At 36.0% G+C, this 17,243-nt stretch overlaps 1 protein-coding gene across 1 annotated transcript in view; it reads left to right on the forward strand.

Moving 5' to 3' along the window:
- The window catches only part of CCDC141 (coiled-coil domain containing 141), a 230,691-nt gene extending 216,602 nt beyond the window's left edge, over positions 1–14,089 (forward strand). The window contains exons 23-24 of the mRNA XM_049773528.1: positions 10,287–11,143; positions 13,532–14,089. Coding sequence (XP_049629485.1) covers positions 10,287–11,143; positions 13,532–13,799 — 1,125 coding nt within the window. The 3' untranslated portion in view covers positions 13,800–14,089. The remainder of the gene's footprint in view (positions 1–10,286; positions 11,144–13,531) is intronic.
- The last annotated feature ends 3,154 nt before the right edge of the window (positions 14,090–17,243 follow it).

The raw sequence follows: 17,243 nt of genomic DNA on the forward strand, positions 1-17,243 counted from the left end.
CTTTCTTTCTTTTTCTTTCTTTTTCTTCTTTCTTTCTTCCTTCCTTCCTTCCTTTCTTCCTTCTTTCTTTCTTTCTTTCTTTTTTCTTTCTTCTTTCTTTTTTCTTTCTTTCTTTCCTTTTTTTCTTTCTTTCTTTTTCTTTCTTTCTTTTTCTTTCTTTCTTTCTTTTTCTTTCTTTCTTTTTCTTTCTTTCTTTCTTCCTTCCTTTCTTCCTTCCTTCCTTCCTTTCTTTCTTTCTTTCTTCTTTTTCTTTTTTCTTTCTCTCTTTTTCTCTTTCTTTCTTTCTTTCTTCCTTTCTTCCTTCCTTCCTTTCTTCTTTCTTTCTTTCTTTCTTTCTTTCTTTCTTTCTTCCTTTCTTTCTTTCTTCCTTCCTTCCTTCCTTTCTTGCTTTCTTTCTTTCTTTCTTTCTTTCTTCCTTCCTTCCTTCCTTCCTTCCTTCCTTCCTTTCTTTCTTTCTTTCGTTCTTTCATTCTTTCTTCTTTCTTCCTTCTTTTTCTTCTTTCTTCTTTCTTTTTTCTTTCTTTCTTTCTTTCTTTCTTCTTTCTTCCTTCTTTCTTTTTTTCTTTCTGTCTTTTTCTCCTTCTTTCTTTCCTTTCTTTCTTTTCTTTTTTTCTTTTTATTCTTTCTTCCTTCCTTCCTTTCTTCTTTCTTTCTTTCTTTCTTTTTTCTCTTTTTTCTTTCTTTCCTTTCTTTTTTTCTTTCTTTCTTTTTCTTTCTTTCTTTCTTTTTCTTTCTTTCTTTCTTTCTTTCTTTCTTTTTCTTTCTTTCTTTCTTCCTTCCTTCCTTCCTTCCTTCCTTTCTTTCTTCTTTCTTCTTTTTCTTTTTTCTTTCTTTCTCTCTCTTTTTCTCTTTCTTTCTTTCTTTCTTTCCTTCCTTCCTCTTTCTTTCTTTCTTTCTTTCTTTCCTTCCTTCCTTCCTTCCTTCCTTCCTTTCTTTCTTTCTTTCTTTCTTTCTTTCTTTCTTTCTTTCTTTCTTTCTTTCTTTCTTTCTTTCTTTCTTTCTTTCTTTCTTTCTTTCTTTCTTCCTTCCTTCTTTCCTTCCTTCCTTCCTTCTTCCTTTTCCTTTTTTTCTCTACTTCCCACTTCCCTTCCCTTCCATTACTTTTATTTTTCCCAAAATAATACTATAAAATATGGAGAGATTTTTAAGATAAAGTCTTGTGTCATTCTTTTAATTTGTTACATAGTTTTCTATTCTATGTTCTTTGAGGATTAATTCAGCATACTTAGCTTGATAAATATAGACTACCATGATACTCTGTCTTCTAGACTCTCACTTTTTTGACTAAATGGCAGTTATCATTAATCCAAGTGATTAAGTCCATCAATGAGGATGAAAGTTCAGAAATCCTTACAGTGATAATACATGACGCTGTAGATTTAGGATTAATTAAGTTAATTGGTGACCTGCAAAAATAGCTCAAAGGGCTGAGTACATGCTTTCCATGCAGGAGGCCTGCTTGGATTTAATACTTGGCATTGTGTGGTTCTATGAGCTCTGCTGGGAATGACCTTTTAGCACAGAGTTGGGAGTAGCAACCAAGCACTGCCAGGTGTGGCCAATTCTGTCACCTCCTACCAGCTGGAAAAAAAATAGTTAATTGGAAATTAGATATGAAAGTAGATGTGATCTTTAAAAGGGGGAAGTATAAGAGAAAAGTAAAGAAGTAAAGACAAGATCATACATCATTATATTTATAAGGTACTTGAAATTAAAGTAATTAATAAAAATACAGAAAGCAATTGGGGCTGGAGAGGTAATATAGCAGATACGATTTTTACTATGCCTGCCTTCAATCCCAGCATTCCATTTGATCCTCTGTATCATCACAAATCATCCCTGAATGCAGAACCAGAAGTAATCTTGAGTAAGATGGGTGTGTCCCCAAAACAAACAAACAAAATAAAACAAACAAAAAGTCAACTAAGTTTTTTAAGGAAAACAAATTGAGAGTTAACTATGTTTTGGCAAATTGAAAAATTTACAGTCTATTTTGGTGGAACTCAGCACATGTAAATATGTCTGTTCTGTTCTAAGATATATTGACTTTTCTACCTTTTCTGTAAACATACATACTTATTTCCTGATAGCAAAGATAATTTCATGGTAGGAAAATGTGGGAAAAAATGCTTGGTATATGTGAAAATATGGAACCAATTTCATAAAGAAAGCTAGGTAGTCTTAGAAAATATAATTCAGTGATTTTTGAAAGGAGTTTTTGTAAAGTATATAGTGATTAAAAATTGAAAGGAGAATTGTTCTACTTGCTGTACTATTACTCTGGCCCCAATGACTAAACTATACTATTATGCTATAGTCATCAAAAAACTGATACTAGAGTAAAGTAATGCTTTCTGATGAATGGGATAGAATTAAGAACCCAGAAGTTAACCTGAGATGTATGAACACTTTAATTTATGACAGTAATTAAGTGTATAAAGTGGAGGGAGGGAAGTCTTTTAAATAAATTATATGTCACATATTCCCCCTCCAAAAACACACACAAATAAAAATAAACTTCACCTTACACTGTACATAAATATTAATTTAAAATGTGATAAAAATCCTTTATATTAGAGCCAAACCCATAAATATGTCAGCAAAAGCATAGACCGAATATCCCATGATATTGACTCAGAGCTATCTTAAATGATTTGACTCCATTGTTAAAGAAAACAAAAGTATAAATAAATTGTTTTGTATCACATTTAAAATTTAGGCATTGAGAAAGAAACTGGTTAAAATGGAGCTTTCATATGCGATTGTTAAGACTGTAGTTTCAGTCTCTATAGGACATAGTATTGAGATTTTTTTTATTAATAATTTTTATTGTGACCAAACTGGATTACAAATCTTTCACAGTAATATTTTAGGTACATAGCAACATTGAACCCAGGGCATTCCCACCACCAATGTTGTCCTCCCTCTAGTCCTGATCCATATCCCCTTCATTTGCTCCCCCACCTCCCGGGCTGCTAGTATAAATGGTCCCCTGTGTCTAGCTTGCTATAGAATGGATATTGATTCTGTTGTCATTGGCTTTAGATTTGGTGTTTAAGAATGATTTTTTTTTTATTTCTACTCAATGTTCATACAACTGTTTGGTCTTGGTACTATCCATTTCTCCCCCCTCAATTTATGAGGCATAACAAGATGATTCAAGTTATGCGGTTCTGTTTGAAGGGAAAGAAAAAGAAAACAAAAACAAACAAACAATGCAAAAGAAACAAAAAAAAGGCAAAAAATGAACAAACAAAAAATCTGGTTAGGGGTCCATCTTGAGGGTTATAAATATCAATTTAAGGGGAGAAAGGAGATGAGGAAGAAAAACATCACAAAAAGACAAAAAATATAAGAAAAAGGAACAAATAAGAAAACAAAAAAACAAGAAGAAAACTACAATGACAAAAAAAAAAAAACCAAAAAGCACCTCTGAAATACAGACAACAACCAAGCAATAATCACAAGTCCCCCCCAAAAAAAAAGAAAAAGAAAAAATTGCGTTTCCACCCCCCGCCTTTTGCATAGGCACAGTAAATATTGGAGAGATTAGAAAAGGAGTATCGAGACTTTTTAAAAAATCAGAAATAGGGGCCCGGAGAGATAGCACAGCGACGTTTGCCTTGCAAGCAGCCTATCCAGGACCAAAGGTGGTTGGTTCGAATCTCGGTGTCCCATATGGTCCCCCATGCCTGCCAGGAGCTATTTCTGCGCAGACAGCCAGGAGTAACCCCTGAGTACCGCCGGGTGTGCCCCCCCACCAAAAAAAAATCAGAAGTAGGGGCCAGAGAGATAGCATGGAGGTAGGGCGTTTGCGGTTCATATCCCAGCATCTTATATGTTCCACCAAGCCTGCCAGGAGCGATTTCTGAGCCTAGAGCCAGGAGTAACTCCTGAGTGCTGCCAGGTGTGACCCAAAAACCATAAAACAAGAAAACAAACAAGCAATCAAAAATCAGAAGTAGGACTAACATGTGACTCCTTGAGGTCTATACCAAAAATTATTAACCCAATATATACATATGTCTATGTTCACTATAGCACTATTTTCAATATATACAATGAAATAATACTCATCTATAAGCAAAAATTAAAAAAAATTAAAAACTTGAATGGAATTGGAGGGTGTCCTGTTAATTGAAATAAGTCATAGGGAGAAAGACAAATGCCAGATGAATTGATTCATGTGTGGTATACAAGGAAACAAAGTTAACAATATAAACAAGCACTTGGACTTTTTCAGCAGAACTGAGATTACTAAGTGGGGCTGAGATGGGTGTTAGGGTCTGGTGGGGCATATGAGAAGGACTTAAAAACAGTGGTGAAGTGTTGTATTTTGTTGATGTTTATGGTGTAGTAACCTGACAGGTCATAAATATAAACCTTAGTGCCATTATAAACCATTTACCCAAATAATAAAATAAAATTATAATAATAGTAATTATTATTATAATACTAATATTGTAATTTAAATATTATAATACAATAAAAAGGAAAAGGAAAGCTATTCCTAGCTGAATAAATTTACTGATTTTTGTCTTGTGTATGTTTTTGTTTGTGTTTTAAAGAAAGGAACTTCTAAAACTTCTGTATTTTTTTTTATTTTTTTTCCTTTTTTTTTAAATTTATTGAAACACCTTAATTACATACATGATTGTGTTTGGGTTTCAGTCATGTAAAGAACACCACCCATCACCAGTGCAACATTCCCATCACCAATGTCCCAAGTCTCCCTTCGCCCCACCCGACCCCCGCCTGTACTCTAGACAGGCTCTCCATTTTCCTCATACATTCTCATTATTAGGACAGTTCAAAATGTAGTTATTTCCCTAACTAAACTCATCACTCTTTGTGGTGAGCTTCCTGAGGTGAGCTGGAACTTCCAGCTCTTTTCTCTTTTGTGTCTGAAAATTATTATTACAAGGGTGTCTTTCAATTTTCTTAAAACCCATAGATGAGTGAGACCATTCTGCGTTTTTCTCTCTCTCTCTCTGACTTATTTCACTCAGCATAATAGATTCCGTGTACATCCATGTATAGGAAAATTTCATGACTTCATCTCTCCTGACAGGTGCATAATATTCCATTGTGTATATGTACCACAGTTTCTTTAGCCATTCGTCTGTTGAAGGGCATCTTGGTTGTTTCCAGAGTCTTGCTATGGTAAATAGGCTGCAATGAATATAGGTGTAAGGAAGGGGTTTTTGTATTGTATTTTTGTGTTTCTAGGGTATATTCCTAGGAGTGGTATAGCTGGATCGTATGGGAGCTCGATTTCCAGTTTTTGGAGGAATCTCCATATCGCTTTCCATAAAGGTTGAACTAGACGGCATTCCCACCAGCAGTGGATAAGAGTTCCTTTCTCTCCACATCCCCGCCAACACTGTTTATTCTCATTCTTTGTGATGTGTGCCATTCTCTGGGGTGTGAGGTGGTATCTCATCGTTGTTTTGATTTGCATCTCCCTGATGATTAGTGATGTGGAACATTTTTTCATGTGTCTTTTGGCCATGTGTATTTCTTCTTTGTCAAAGTGTCTGTTCATTTCTTCTCCCCATTTTTTGATGGGGTTAGATGTTTTTTTCTTGTAAAGTTCTGTCAGTGCCTTGTATATTTTGGAGATTAGCCCCTTATCTGATGGGTATTGGGTGAATAGTTTCTCCCACTCAGTGGGTGGCTCTTGTATCCTGGGCACTATTTCCTTTGAGGTGCAGAAGCTTCTCAGCTTAATATATTCCCATCTGTTAATCTCTGCTTTCACTTGCTTGGAGAGTGCAGTTTCCTCCTTTTTTTTTTTTTTTTTTTTGGTTTTTGGGCCACACCCTGTGACGCTCAGGGGTTACTCCTGGCTATGCGCTCAGAAGTTGCTCCTGGCTTCTTGGGGGACCATATGGGACGCCGGGGGATCAAACTGCGGTCCGTCCTAGGCTAGCGCAGGCAAGGCAGGTACCTTACCTCCAGCGCCACTGCCCGGCCCCTCAATTTCCTCCTTGAAGATGCCTGTAATGTCCTGGAGTGTTTTGCCTATGTGCTGTTCTATATATCTTATGGTTTGGGGGCTGATATCGAGGTCTTTAATCCATTTGGATTTTACCTTCGTACATGATGTTAGCTGGGGGTCTAAGTTCAATTTTTTGCAAGTGGCTATCCAATTGTGCCAACACCACTTGTTGAAGAGGCTTTCCCTGCTCCATTTAGGATTTCCTGCTCCTTTATCAAAAATTAGGTGGTTGTATGTCTGGGGAACATTTTCTGAGTATTCAAGCCTATTCCACTGATCTGAGGACCTATCCTTATTCCAATACCATGCTGTTTTGATAACTGTTGCTTTGTAGTACAGTTTAAAGTTGGGGAAAGTAATTCCTCCCATATTCTTTTTCCCAATGATTGCTTTAGCTATTCGAGGGTGTTTATTGTTCCAAATGAATTTCAAAAGTGTCTGATCCACTTCTTTGAAGAATGTCATGGGTATCTTTAGAGGGATTGCATTAAATCTGTATAATGCCTTGGGGAGTATTGCCATTTTGATTATGTTAATCCTGCCAATCCATGAGCAGGGTATGCGTTTCCATTTCCGTGTGTCCTCTCTTATTTCTTGGAGCAGAGTTTTATAGTTTTCTTTGTATAAGTCCTTCACATATTTAGTCAAGTTGATTCCAAGATATTTGAGTTTGTGTGGCACTATTGTGAATGGGGTTGTTTTCTTAATGTCCATTTCATCCTTATTACTATTGGTGTAGAGAAAGGCCATTGATTTTTGTGTGTTAATTTTGTAGCCTGCCACCTTGCTATATGAGTCTATTGTTTCTAGAAGCTTTTTGATAGAGTCTTTAGGGTTTTCTAAGTAGAGTATCATGTCATCTGCAAACAGTGAGAGCTTGACTTCTTCCTTTCCTATCTGGATTCCCTTGATATCCTTTTCTTGCCTAATCGCTATAGCAAGTACTTCCAGTGTTCTGTTGAATAGGAGTGGTGAGAGAGGACAGCCTTGTCTTGTGCCAGAATTTAGAGGGAAGGCTTTCAGTTTTTCTCCATTGAGGATAATATTTGCCACTGGCTTGTGGTAGATGGCCTTCACTATATTGAGAAAGGTTCCCTCCATTCCCATCTTGCTGAGAGTTTTGATCAAGAATGGGTGTTGGACCTTATCAAATGCTTTCTCTGCATCTATTGATATGATCATGTGGTTTTTATTTTTCTTGTTATTGATGTTGTGTATTATGTTGATAGATTTACGGATGTTAAACCAGCCTTGCATTCCTAGGATGAAACCTACTTGATCGTAGTGGATGATCTTTTTAACGAGGCATTGAATCCTATTTGCCAGGATTTTGTTGAGGATCTTTGCATCTGCATTCATCAGTGATATTGGTCTGTAATTTTCTTTTTTGGTAGCGTCTCTGTCTGGTTTAGGTATCAAGGTGATGTTGGCTTCATAAAACCTATTTGGGAGTGTTTCTGTTTGTTCAATTTCATGAAAGAGTCTTGCCAAGATTGGCAGTAGTTCCTCTTGGAAAGTTTTTTGGTTTTTGGGCCACACCTGGCGGTGCTCACGGGTTACTCCTGGCTGTCTGCTCAGAAATAGCTCCTGGCAGGCACGGGGGACCATATGGGACACCGGGATTCGAACCAACCACCTTTGGTCCTGGATCGGCTGCTTGCAAGGCAAACACCGCTGTGCTATCTCTCTGGGCCCCTATTTTATTTTTTAATAAAAATATTCTCACTTTACTACAATGGATATATAAAAATCTACAAGTATTTAATATATATAACTTATTAATTTGAAAATAAGTAGGGATTTTTAATGCTAAATCCGTGTTGATAACTTAATGAGGAACAGGATTCTTGATTTGAGACCCAGAATTTAAACTTCAACTAAATGGTTACAGGAAACTGCATTATCTAATCTAGACTTATGCTTTCACTGAGGTTAAGTAATATTCATAGTGAGAGTATCTGCAGGAGATAAAGGACTTCTTCTATTCATGGTTCCTTGCATGATCTATATGACACATGGGGCAGAAAGGGATGAGATAACTATTGTATCACGGTGTGTTCCTTGTGAACTTTATAATGTATGATTGCTTCATTTATGCATCAACCACTTCTCACTAGGTAGTCATCTCTATGAAAACAAAGACAGACAGAATACACTTTTACTTACCATTTTCTGTTTCTAATACCTGTATTATAGGTACACAACAAATATTTCCCAATGTAAGAATAAAAGTAATGGGCACTAAGAAAAACAAGCCAGCCTCTATTAATAGTTTTCCTCTGCATTCCTATGTTCCTTGAAGCAGTATTTACAATAACCAGAATCTGGAAACAATCCACGTGCCTAAAAGAGATGAGTAGCTAAAGAAACTGTGGTATATCTACACAATGGAATATGCAGTCATTAGGATAAATGAAGTCATGAAATTTGCTTATAAATGGATGAATATGAAGATTAATATGCTGAATATAAAAATGAAAGGAAGATGGATAGACAGAATAATCTCACTCATTTGTGGGATATAAGAAAAATAAAACAGTATGGTGATCATATACAAGAACAATAGAGATGAGAGCTAGGATGACCAGTCCATGATAGAAAGCTTATCAGAGAGAGCAATGAGTGCAATTGGAGTAGAAATGGGTCTACTGTGACAATGATAATTGAAAATAAACCCTCTGGACAAAAGCTGGGCATTGAAAGGCAATAAAGTGACATGCATGGTACCCTTTAACTAATCATACTGCAAACAACAGTGTCAAAAAGGAGAGAAAAAGAGAGAGACAAAAGTAGACAAACTTTTGTTGTTGTTGTTGTTATTGTTGTTGTTTGGGGGGGCACACTGGCAGTGCTCAGTGGTTATTCTTAGCTCTGAGCTCAGAAATCACTCATGGCTCAGTGGGACCATATGGGATGCCAGGGATTGAACTCGCATCCATCTTGGGTCAACCACAGGCAAGGCAAATGCCCTACCACTGTGCTACCACTCCAGCCTGAGACAGAGATAAACAAAACGCCTGCTCCAGAGACAGGTGGGGGGGGGGGTGAAGGTGGAGTGGGTGAGAGGAAAACTGGAAAATTGGTGATATGGGTGGCAGACAAGTGCATTGTTGAAGGGTGGTATACACTCTATAACTGAAACTCAAGTAGGAACAATATTGTAACTACAGTGCTTTAAAAAATTATTATTATTTTAAAATTTGGCTAAAACAATTGAATTTTTAGAGATAAGTAGAATGGTATTTGCCAGAGAGCTGGGGAAAAAAAAGAATGGAGTTAGTGTTACATAAGATTTTCAGTTTAAGAAGATGCAAATGTTCTGGGAATGATGGTGATGATCATCACACACAATGTGAATGTAATTAATGCTCATAAATTCTGTACCTGCAATACTTAAAATGGTAAATTTGGGGCCGGAGAGATAGTATAGTGGTAGGGCTTTTGCCTTGCAAATGATGGTTCGAATCCTGACATCCATATGGTCCCCCAGGGCCTGCCAAGAGCGATTTCTGAGTGCATAGCCAGAAGTAACCCCAGTGCACCACAGTTTTGACCCAAAAACCAAAACCAAAACCAAAACAAAAGGTAAAATTTCAAAGGGCTGCTTCAATTCCCAGCACCAGATGACCCCTGAACTCACTGGGAGTGCCCCCGAAGAAGAGAGCAAGGGGTACTCCATCCCCACCCACCAACACGCTGAATGTGCCCCTAAACAAAACAAAAATAAATTTTATAAAGTATAAATTAAAGTATAATTTATCACTATGATAAATAACAAATGAGGCAGAGGAGCATTATTTTAGAAAGATCTGAAAGGTGGTCACCTTACAAAGGAGGCAAATGAACCAAAGTTGGTTTGTTGGTAGAAGGAGAATCCTCAGATCAGGATGGGAAAACAATTGGCCTGGTAAGAACCCTTCACACCCTTTCATTACAGATGAAAACTCAGCTTCCTCTCTTCACTTTTCAATTTATTCAGATAGGGGGTGACTTTTCTCAAATTGTCTCTGGACTTTTTTTCATTTTCGTTTTGAGGTCACACTTGGTGGTACTCGGGACCTAATTGTGTCTCTGCACCCAGAGATCATTCCTGGCTGTGATCAAGCACCCATATGGGTTGCTAGGATTCAAAAACCAGGTAGGTCCCATGCAAGACAAATGTAACTACTATAGGTATCACTCTGGCCCTTCAAACTGTTTCTTTGAAGTTGAGTTTCCCTCTGTTAAGGCTTTGAAAAAGAACACTCCTTGACTAACTTGAAGCTTTGGCTTTTCTTTTTTGAAGGAACAGGAGCAGGTGATAGATCTTTTGTCCACCAATGGAAGAGAAGAGGGACAATTTCCACAGGGTCCAAGACAGCTGTCCACTGCCAGCGAAGATGCAATGCCAGGCCTTCTTCTGCCAGCAGATGTGCTTTCAGGAGAAGACTCTGAGTGTGTATCACCTGATGACATCTCTTTGCCACCACTCCCAGGAAGCCCAGACTCCCCACTTACACCTTCAGACATGGAGGTGGAGGAACATCCCAGCCCCTCCCTCAATCTTGACATAAGCATCCTAGATGGGCTGCCAGCAGGGGCCAGCAGGCCAGGAGCTACCCAGGAACCTAGCATTCCACCACCTCCTGCTTTTGCTGATATTTGCAGTGATAAGAGAGACAGAAATTCAAGTTGTTTGGAAAGGCCTACACCCCAGTTCAAAGCTGAACTCCTGTTAACCTCCCCAGGATTTCTGGAAAAGAGTACTGCCTTCCACACAATCAGTGCTAAGCATCCAGAGAGCATGCCGAATGATGTGCATGAGACAGCTTTTCAGCAGCACTTCCCGGCTCAGAAAAATTTGCTAGAAACAAGAGAAAAACTGCATGCTGGTAATAATGTTACTAAACCCCAAGATAGACTGCATGTTTCCCCTGATGCGTACTCCAGCCTCAGGTTTCAATCAGGCACAAGCATGGCCTATCAGAGGCAAAAGGTTTCTCAAGAAGAGATTAGAAGTACTTCTGCAAAGAACAGCGTGGTCAGCCTAGCTGACCAGGGACCTAGTTTCTCCAGGCTCCTGTCTAATGTAACTGTCATGGAAGGTTCTCCCGTGACTTTGGAAGTTGAAATAACAGGATATCCAGAACCTACACTGACATGGTGGGTAGCCTATAATGACAAGCTATAAAAAGAAACAGTTCCAATCATTGATCTAATTGTGTGGATACTAACTGAAAGCTAGGAGTAGCTAATTAATATTCTGCCACTTTGCATGGTTACACCTCACATCCACCCAACTCTCATTTTGGCAGTATTTTGACTAATAAATCTTAATAAAAAGTAATCCTATTAACTTAAGCTTTTCAAATTATACAATATAGTTGTGCTTCTTTTATTTTCAGATACATTTTAATGTTCTACATTTCTAGAGACTGTTTGAAAATTTTTCTATTGTTTATTTCTATAAAAGCATGACGTTTGCTCAGTTTAACATCCCTTATTTAATTAGAAAAGAAACAAGCATTTTAGTCTTTCCCTATGCTCCTATGCCTTCATTTACTATTTCATCTTTTCCCTCTTCTCAAGAGAGTCACACATATCACTTCTGTAATATTTGTGTGTTCCACTAAGATTTTTTCCTATAAATTGGTTCAATGTAAGAGATGGATAAAAATATTTCTTTCACAGTTGTTTCCGGTGACAGGTAATAAACCCATTTTTGAAAGGTGGTGTAATAACTGAGATATGAGCAATATGATTTTACTCTGGAGACATTATTTTTTAGCCTCTTTGCTCTAATAAAGTTGAGCTGTATGGTACAGGTTTTGAATCACCTATTGTTGTTTTAAGGAAGTTATAACTTTCTTAATAAGTGAGTATTCTTAGCTAGAGCAATAATACATCATATAGGGCACTTACCTTACATGTGGCTGATCTAGATTCAATCTTGTCCACTACATATGGTGTCCAGAGCCCCTTAGGGGTGATTTCTAAGCACAGAGCCAGGAATTAGCCTCAAGAACAATCACATGTGGCCCCAAACCAAAAGTAGGTTACTTTTTAAACATTTAGCCCATTTTTATCCTGAAGTATTTATCTGAGGAACAAAATTTAAGTATATAAGAATGAGGCTATACTTTTAATATAAGCAAAGCACCATTTATATATCAAATATTTAAAGAATAAGTTACCAGTTTTAGTTGTTGTGTACACTTGCTGATAGTACTTGAAGTGTTAATCAATTTAAAGAACTTCTTAGAAAACTCTCAGATTATTCAAAGAAACTGCACTTACAATGGTGCAGCCATTTATGCTTTCTGTTTGGTTGCATGTTTTTTACAGATCATAAATTTCCAATTTATAATTTCTAAAGATATTCAATTAATCATTAAATATCAGTTTATCCTAAAGAAAAATGTTGCTTGAAGTGTCGCTTGCTTTTCTCCACACACACAAAAAATAACTTGGTTATTTATACAGCTTAAGAAAGAACTTGCCCTTAGATTTAAACAGTTTTGCACAGTGAACAATTGGCAAGATTACAGGGGATCATACATTCATTCTAAAGGCACTCAGAATCTACAAAAATTATCATGTAGATAGAGGGAGCAAAAAGTAGTTCACATTTTCACTGATTATTTAGAAAAGCATGAGTATATATGTCAATAAGAATTCAAAATACACAAAATTAAGTGTTTACTTTATTAAAATATGAAGCAAAATGCTTATGATGATAGGAAACTTAGAAACAAGTCACTAACTGTCATAATCCAATTGTATAAGTGTGTTTACAATTAGAAAATCAATATTTGGGGCCTAAGCAATAGCACAGTAGTGGTAGGGCGTTTGCTTTGAATGCAGCTGACCCAGAACGGACCTGGATACAATCCCCAGCATCCCATATGGTTCCCCAAAGCCAAGAGCAATTTCTGAGCACATAGGCAGGAGTAACGGCTGAGTGTCATCGGGTGTGGCTCAAAACCCCCCAAAAATCATTTTTGGGGGGGCCAAAGTGATAACACAGTGGGTAGGACATTTGCCTTGCACAAGGCCAACCTGAGTTTGATTTCCCGAATTCTATATGGTCCCTGGCACCTGCCAGGAGCTATTTCTGAGTGCCATGAGCATATGGTGGACCAGTGTAACCAGATTTTCATTTATTTCTTTTCCTTCTTTTCTTCCTTCCTTCCTTCTTTCCTTCCTTCCTTCCTTCCTTCCTTCCTTCCTTCCTTCCTTCCTTCCTTCCTTCCTTCCTTCCTTCCTTCTTCCTTTCTTCCTTCCCTTTCTTTTTGGAGTACTTGAATATCTGAACTTTTATATGTAGAATTCTAATGGTTAACTAGTTAAAAAGTTTTTAAAAAAAAGCTGATCAAGCAGTTCTGTACTACCATTTGCAAACCTCTGTTTGAAGGATAAACAGTACAACTGGAATTTGTGGTAACAACAAAGTTCCTGTTAGTGGTAAATGACTGTTTGCAATGGTTATTAACTTGGAAATCGTGAGAATAAACAGCATTCCTGACTTTAAAAACTGACTCTCTGCTTCAGGTACAAGAAGGGCCAGAAATTGTCTGCAGATGGACACTTACAGGTTTTACAGAAGGAGACAAGGCATTCGGTGTTCATTCCGAAGGTATGCAAGGCAGATGCCGGCCTCTATATGGCTGAGGCCCAAAACTCTAGCGGCATTCTCTCTTCCAATGCCATTCTTCATGTGACAGATAACCACAAGCCGACGATTACAAGAATAAACTGGATCATGCTATGTGTCGTCTATGTTAGTGTGTCTCTCCTGTACTGGTTACTTGCACAGTAACCGTGGAACTTATACCTGTACACATCATCTTAATAATGCCAAAAAACAAGACAGTATTTCTTTCCCAACACCTCTTATCAAATGTACCTTCATTCTGGCATCATTACTTGTTTGACTAATACTATTGCTTGATGAATCAGGTATTTGTTAGTACTTTAGTGCATTAGGAAGTTTGATAAATTATTAGCAGTGTTTAAGAATACAATTTTATATCCTAGAAGATACAATCAATAGAAAACCCAGTTAAGCTTTATCATACCTAATTCTTCCATAACTTATGTGCATCTGTATCATCTAGTTGAGAGTTAAATTTCAAATAGTTTGAATATATTTATTTGTAATTGTATTCATAAACATCACCTTTTAGAATAACAATTGAAATGTTGAAATTAAGTTGTCAATTTTATTCTTGTATTAACTGACTTTTAATTTTATTTTTTTGTGCCTTGATCTCATTTATTGAAATACATTTAGGCATACTTTTCACATAGCCTATATTTATGAGGCTGAGGATGCTACTATTATCATTCCTCTTTTTATTCCATGGGTTTGACATTGAAGAACAGATAAGCTTTCAACTTGAAATGGATTTTCAAGTTTCCATCAGTGATGCATGTCATAGAGCAAGATGGAATACAGGCTGCAAGAATAAACTGCTTTTATTCCCATAATTCTCTTGCATTGTTTGACACACACACATATGTATATACATATATATTAATGCAATAGGTTTCTATTTTAATTTTGATTTTGTTGTTGATTATTCTTGTTAATAACGCCTAAGTCAATCTTAGTGACTCAGTTTCCCTAATGAGAATAAGTTCATCATCTACCTCTTGAAAAACTGAGAGTTTTTATTCCATGTTAAGAGCTGGAAAAGTGGAAAGACACTAATGAAAGCTCAGGGTAATGGTTCCACTTAATGTATTTTTTAATCATATTGCCTTTTGTGCACTATTTCTCTTTTATATTGCTGTTTATTTTAGAATATTAAATTAAAAGAATGTTTTTTTGTGATTTAAAATTAAACTCAGGATGATATGTTTAGTAAATGATGGGTGAAGACATAATAATGCTATAAGATTAATTCTGTTCTTAATATTTTACTGTAATATTGAACTATGCTATAGAATTTCTAAAACGTGTGATTAATAAAAGAGGAAAACCTTTGGGTCCATTTTTAAATAAAAGTAAGAGGTTTGATTTTTTAATTTAAACATAATGCTTTATTAGACAAAAATCTTTAGTAGAAATGATTTTGATAAATAAAAATAATCATGTTACTGTTAAAGCTGTCTAAAATAAAAATTACATGTAATATAGTCAAGTGAATATTTACAAGTTATTGGATCTTACCCAAACACATAAATGTATGCTTAGTAAAAATGAACATATTTTTCTTGTGCTACATATTCAACTTAATTAAAAATGATATTTCCTCATTTTTGTCCAATTTTGATGGGAACTATTAAAGAAATATTTATAAAATTTCTTAGAGACTTGGGGCTGGAGAGATAGCATGTGGAGGTAAGGCATTTGCCTTGCATGCAGAAGGTCGGTGGTTCAAATTCTGGCATCCCATATGGTCCCCTGAGCCTGCCAAGAACGATTTCTGAGTATAGAGCCAGGAACCCCTGAGCACTGCCAGGTGTGACCCAAAAACCAAAAAACAAAAAATCTTAGAAACTCATAATCATCCAGTTATTCTATCCTTTTTGTCTAGTTTCAAGTGTTTTATAGATCATGCCTATACATTATTGTTCTCTTAAAGCTAATACTTGTCCACCCACCACCACCACCACCCCCATCCCACCCCACCACCACCAGAAAAAAAAAAAAAATATATATATATATATATATATAAAAAGCTAATAGTTGTAAAACTCTTTTGTGTCTAAAGAGGGTATATAAAATGAGATAACAAATCCCCTCTTTCCAGACTCTTACTTGCTTGTTATCTTGGTGACATTCCTTTCCCATTAATCAACTCAGTTGAGTTTGGGTTTGGGATTGTTAAGGTATTGAAATTACTGGTTTGCTTTATTTGTTACCTGGCAGTAAATATTAATATCAAGCAGACTGGACTATATGTGTATTAATGATATGTGACCAAATAAAGCTACATGATGTCCCTAATAATTTGATGTGTCATAAAATGTAAGATAAATTAGTACATTGATGTATATATTAAGAAACAATAAAAATATGTGACTTATATATAATGTATAGGTACTAGGAAAACTATTACTGATATTTAAAATATTACTTTAGATAGTTCTTTTGGAAATCTAGTCATTTTATGATTATACATGAATTTTGAAGAATTATTATCTATTTTGTTGATATGCTTATCTTTTTTGTTTGTTTGGTTTTTGGTTTTGGATTTTTGGGCCACTCCCAGTGATGCTCAGGGGTTACTCCTGGCTCTGTGCTCAGAAATTGCTCCTAGCTTAGGGGACCATATGGGATGCTGGGGGATTGAAACGCAGTCCATCCTAGGTCAGCCGAGTGCAAGGCAAACACCCTACTGCTGCGCCACTGCTCCAGCCCCAAGATGTCCATCTTAATCAAATAATTCTTCATGAAAGTTACACTAAAATATTGGTGAAAATAAATAAAAATTAAAGTGATTTTTTAATTTTAAGATGTTTTATATTCATTTGCTTCTAAAAAAATCTGAATTGTTAAATGTAAAGAAATACTTTCATCAAAAATAAAAATTTAAATAAACATTAAAAAGTAAATGTATGTTTTCCCTTGAGGAAATGCAGAAAAAAATGTGTTAAAACTTCTTATTAGGTAAACATAATTGGTTGTTCAAGTTCTAACTTTCTAATAAAAGGATATGTAAAAGTTCAGTGACAAAGTTTAATTTTTTTCTACTTTAATTTAAAATGAAATTTACTATAGGGATTTTTACATTTAAATATAAATATTGTATGATATCTATAATATTTATTTTAAAAGAGTTTGGGGAGGATTGTTCCTATTTTATTCACTAGTGGTAGCCACCATTTATCAAAACAAATTTAAAATTTATTAATGACAAGAACCTTCTAAATACTTCACTAAAGTTGTACAAATCTATACAAAAAGTTCTTTGGTACTGATTTCCCCTTTCTAGCTTTTGTGTCCACCCCTTTCCATGATTCCTTGAACAAATCAGAATTCCATTTCAGGTTTTTACCCTATAATTCTTTTCTATTTTCCAGTCTTTTCTGTATTCCCTTACCACAGTATATCCTATATTTATGTGCTTAATTCTAGCTTATCTTTCTAGTTCCACGTAAAACAAAATTCCCCCAGGAAGCCTTTGTCCATAAAGTCCAATGTAGATGTTTCTGCAGTTTGTACTTTCAGTACCTGTGTTGCCTATGCCATATCTCCTAATACAAAGCATTTATCTTTGGCTAGCCTGTGAGATTCTAATTAGTAAGATCTGCA

The sequence above is a fragment of the Suncus etruscus genome, chromosome 5, assembly GCF_024139225.1.
Source record: "Suncus etruscus isolate mSunEtr1 chromosome 5, mSunEtr1.pri.cur, whole genome shotgun sequence".
NCBI classification, from domain to species: Eukaryota; Metazoa; Chordata; class Mammalia; order Eulipotyphla; family Soricidae; genus Suncus; species Suncus etruscus.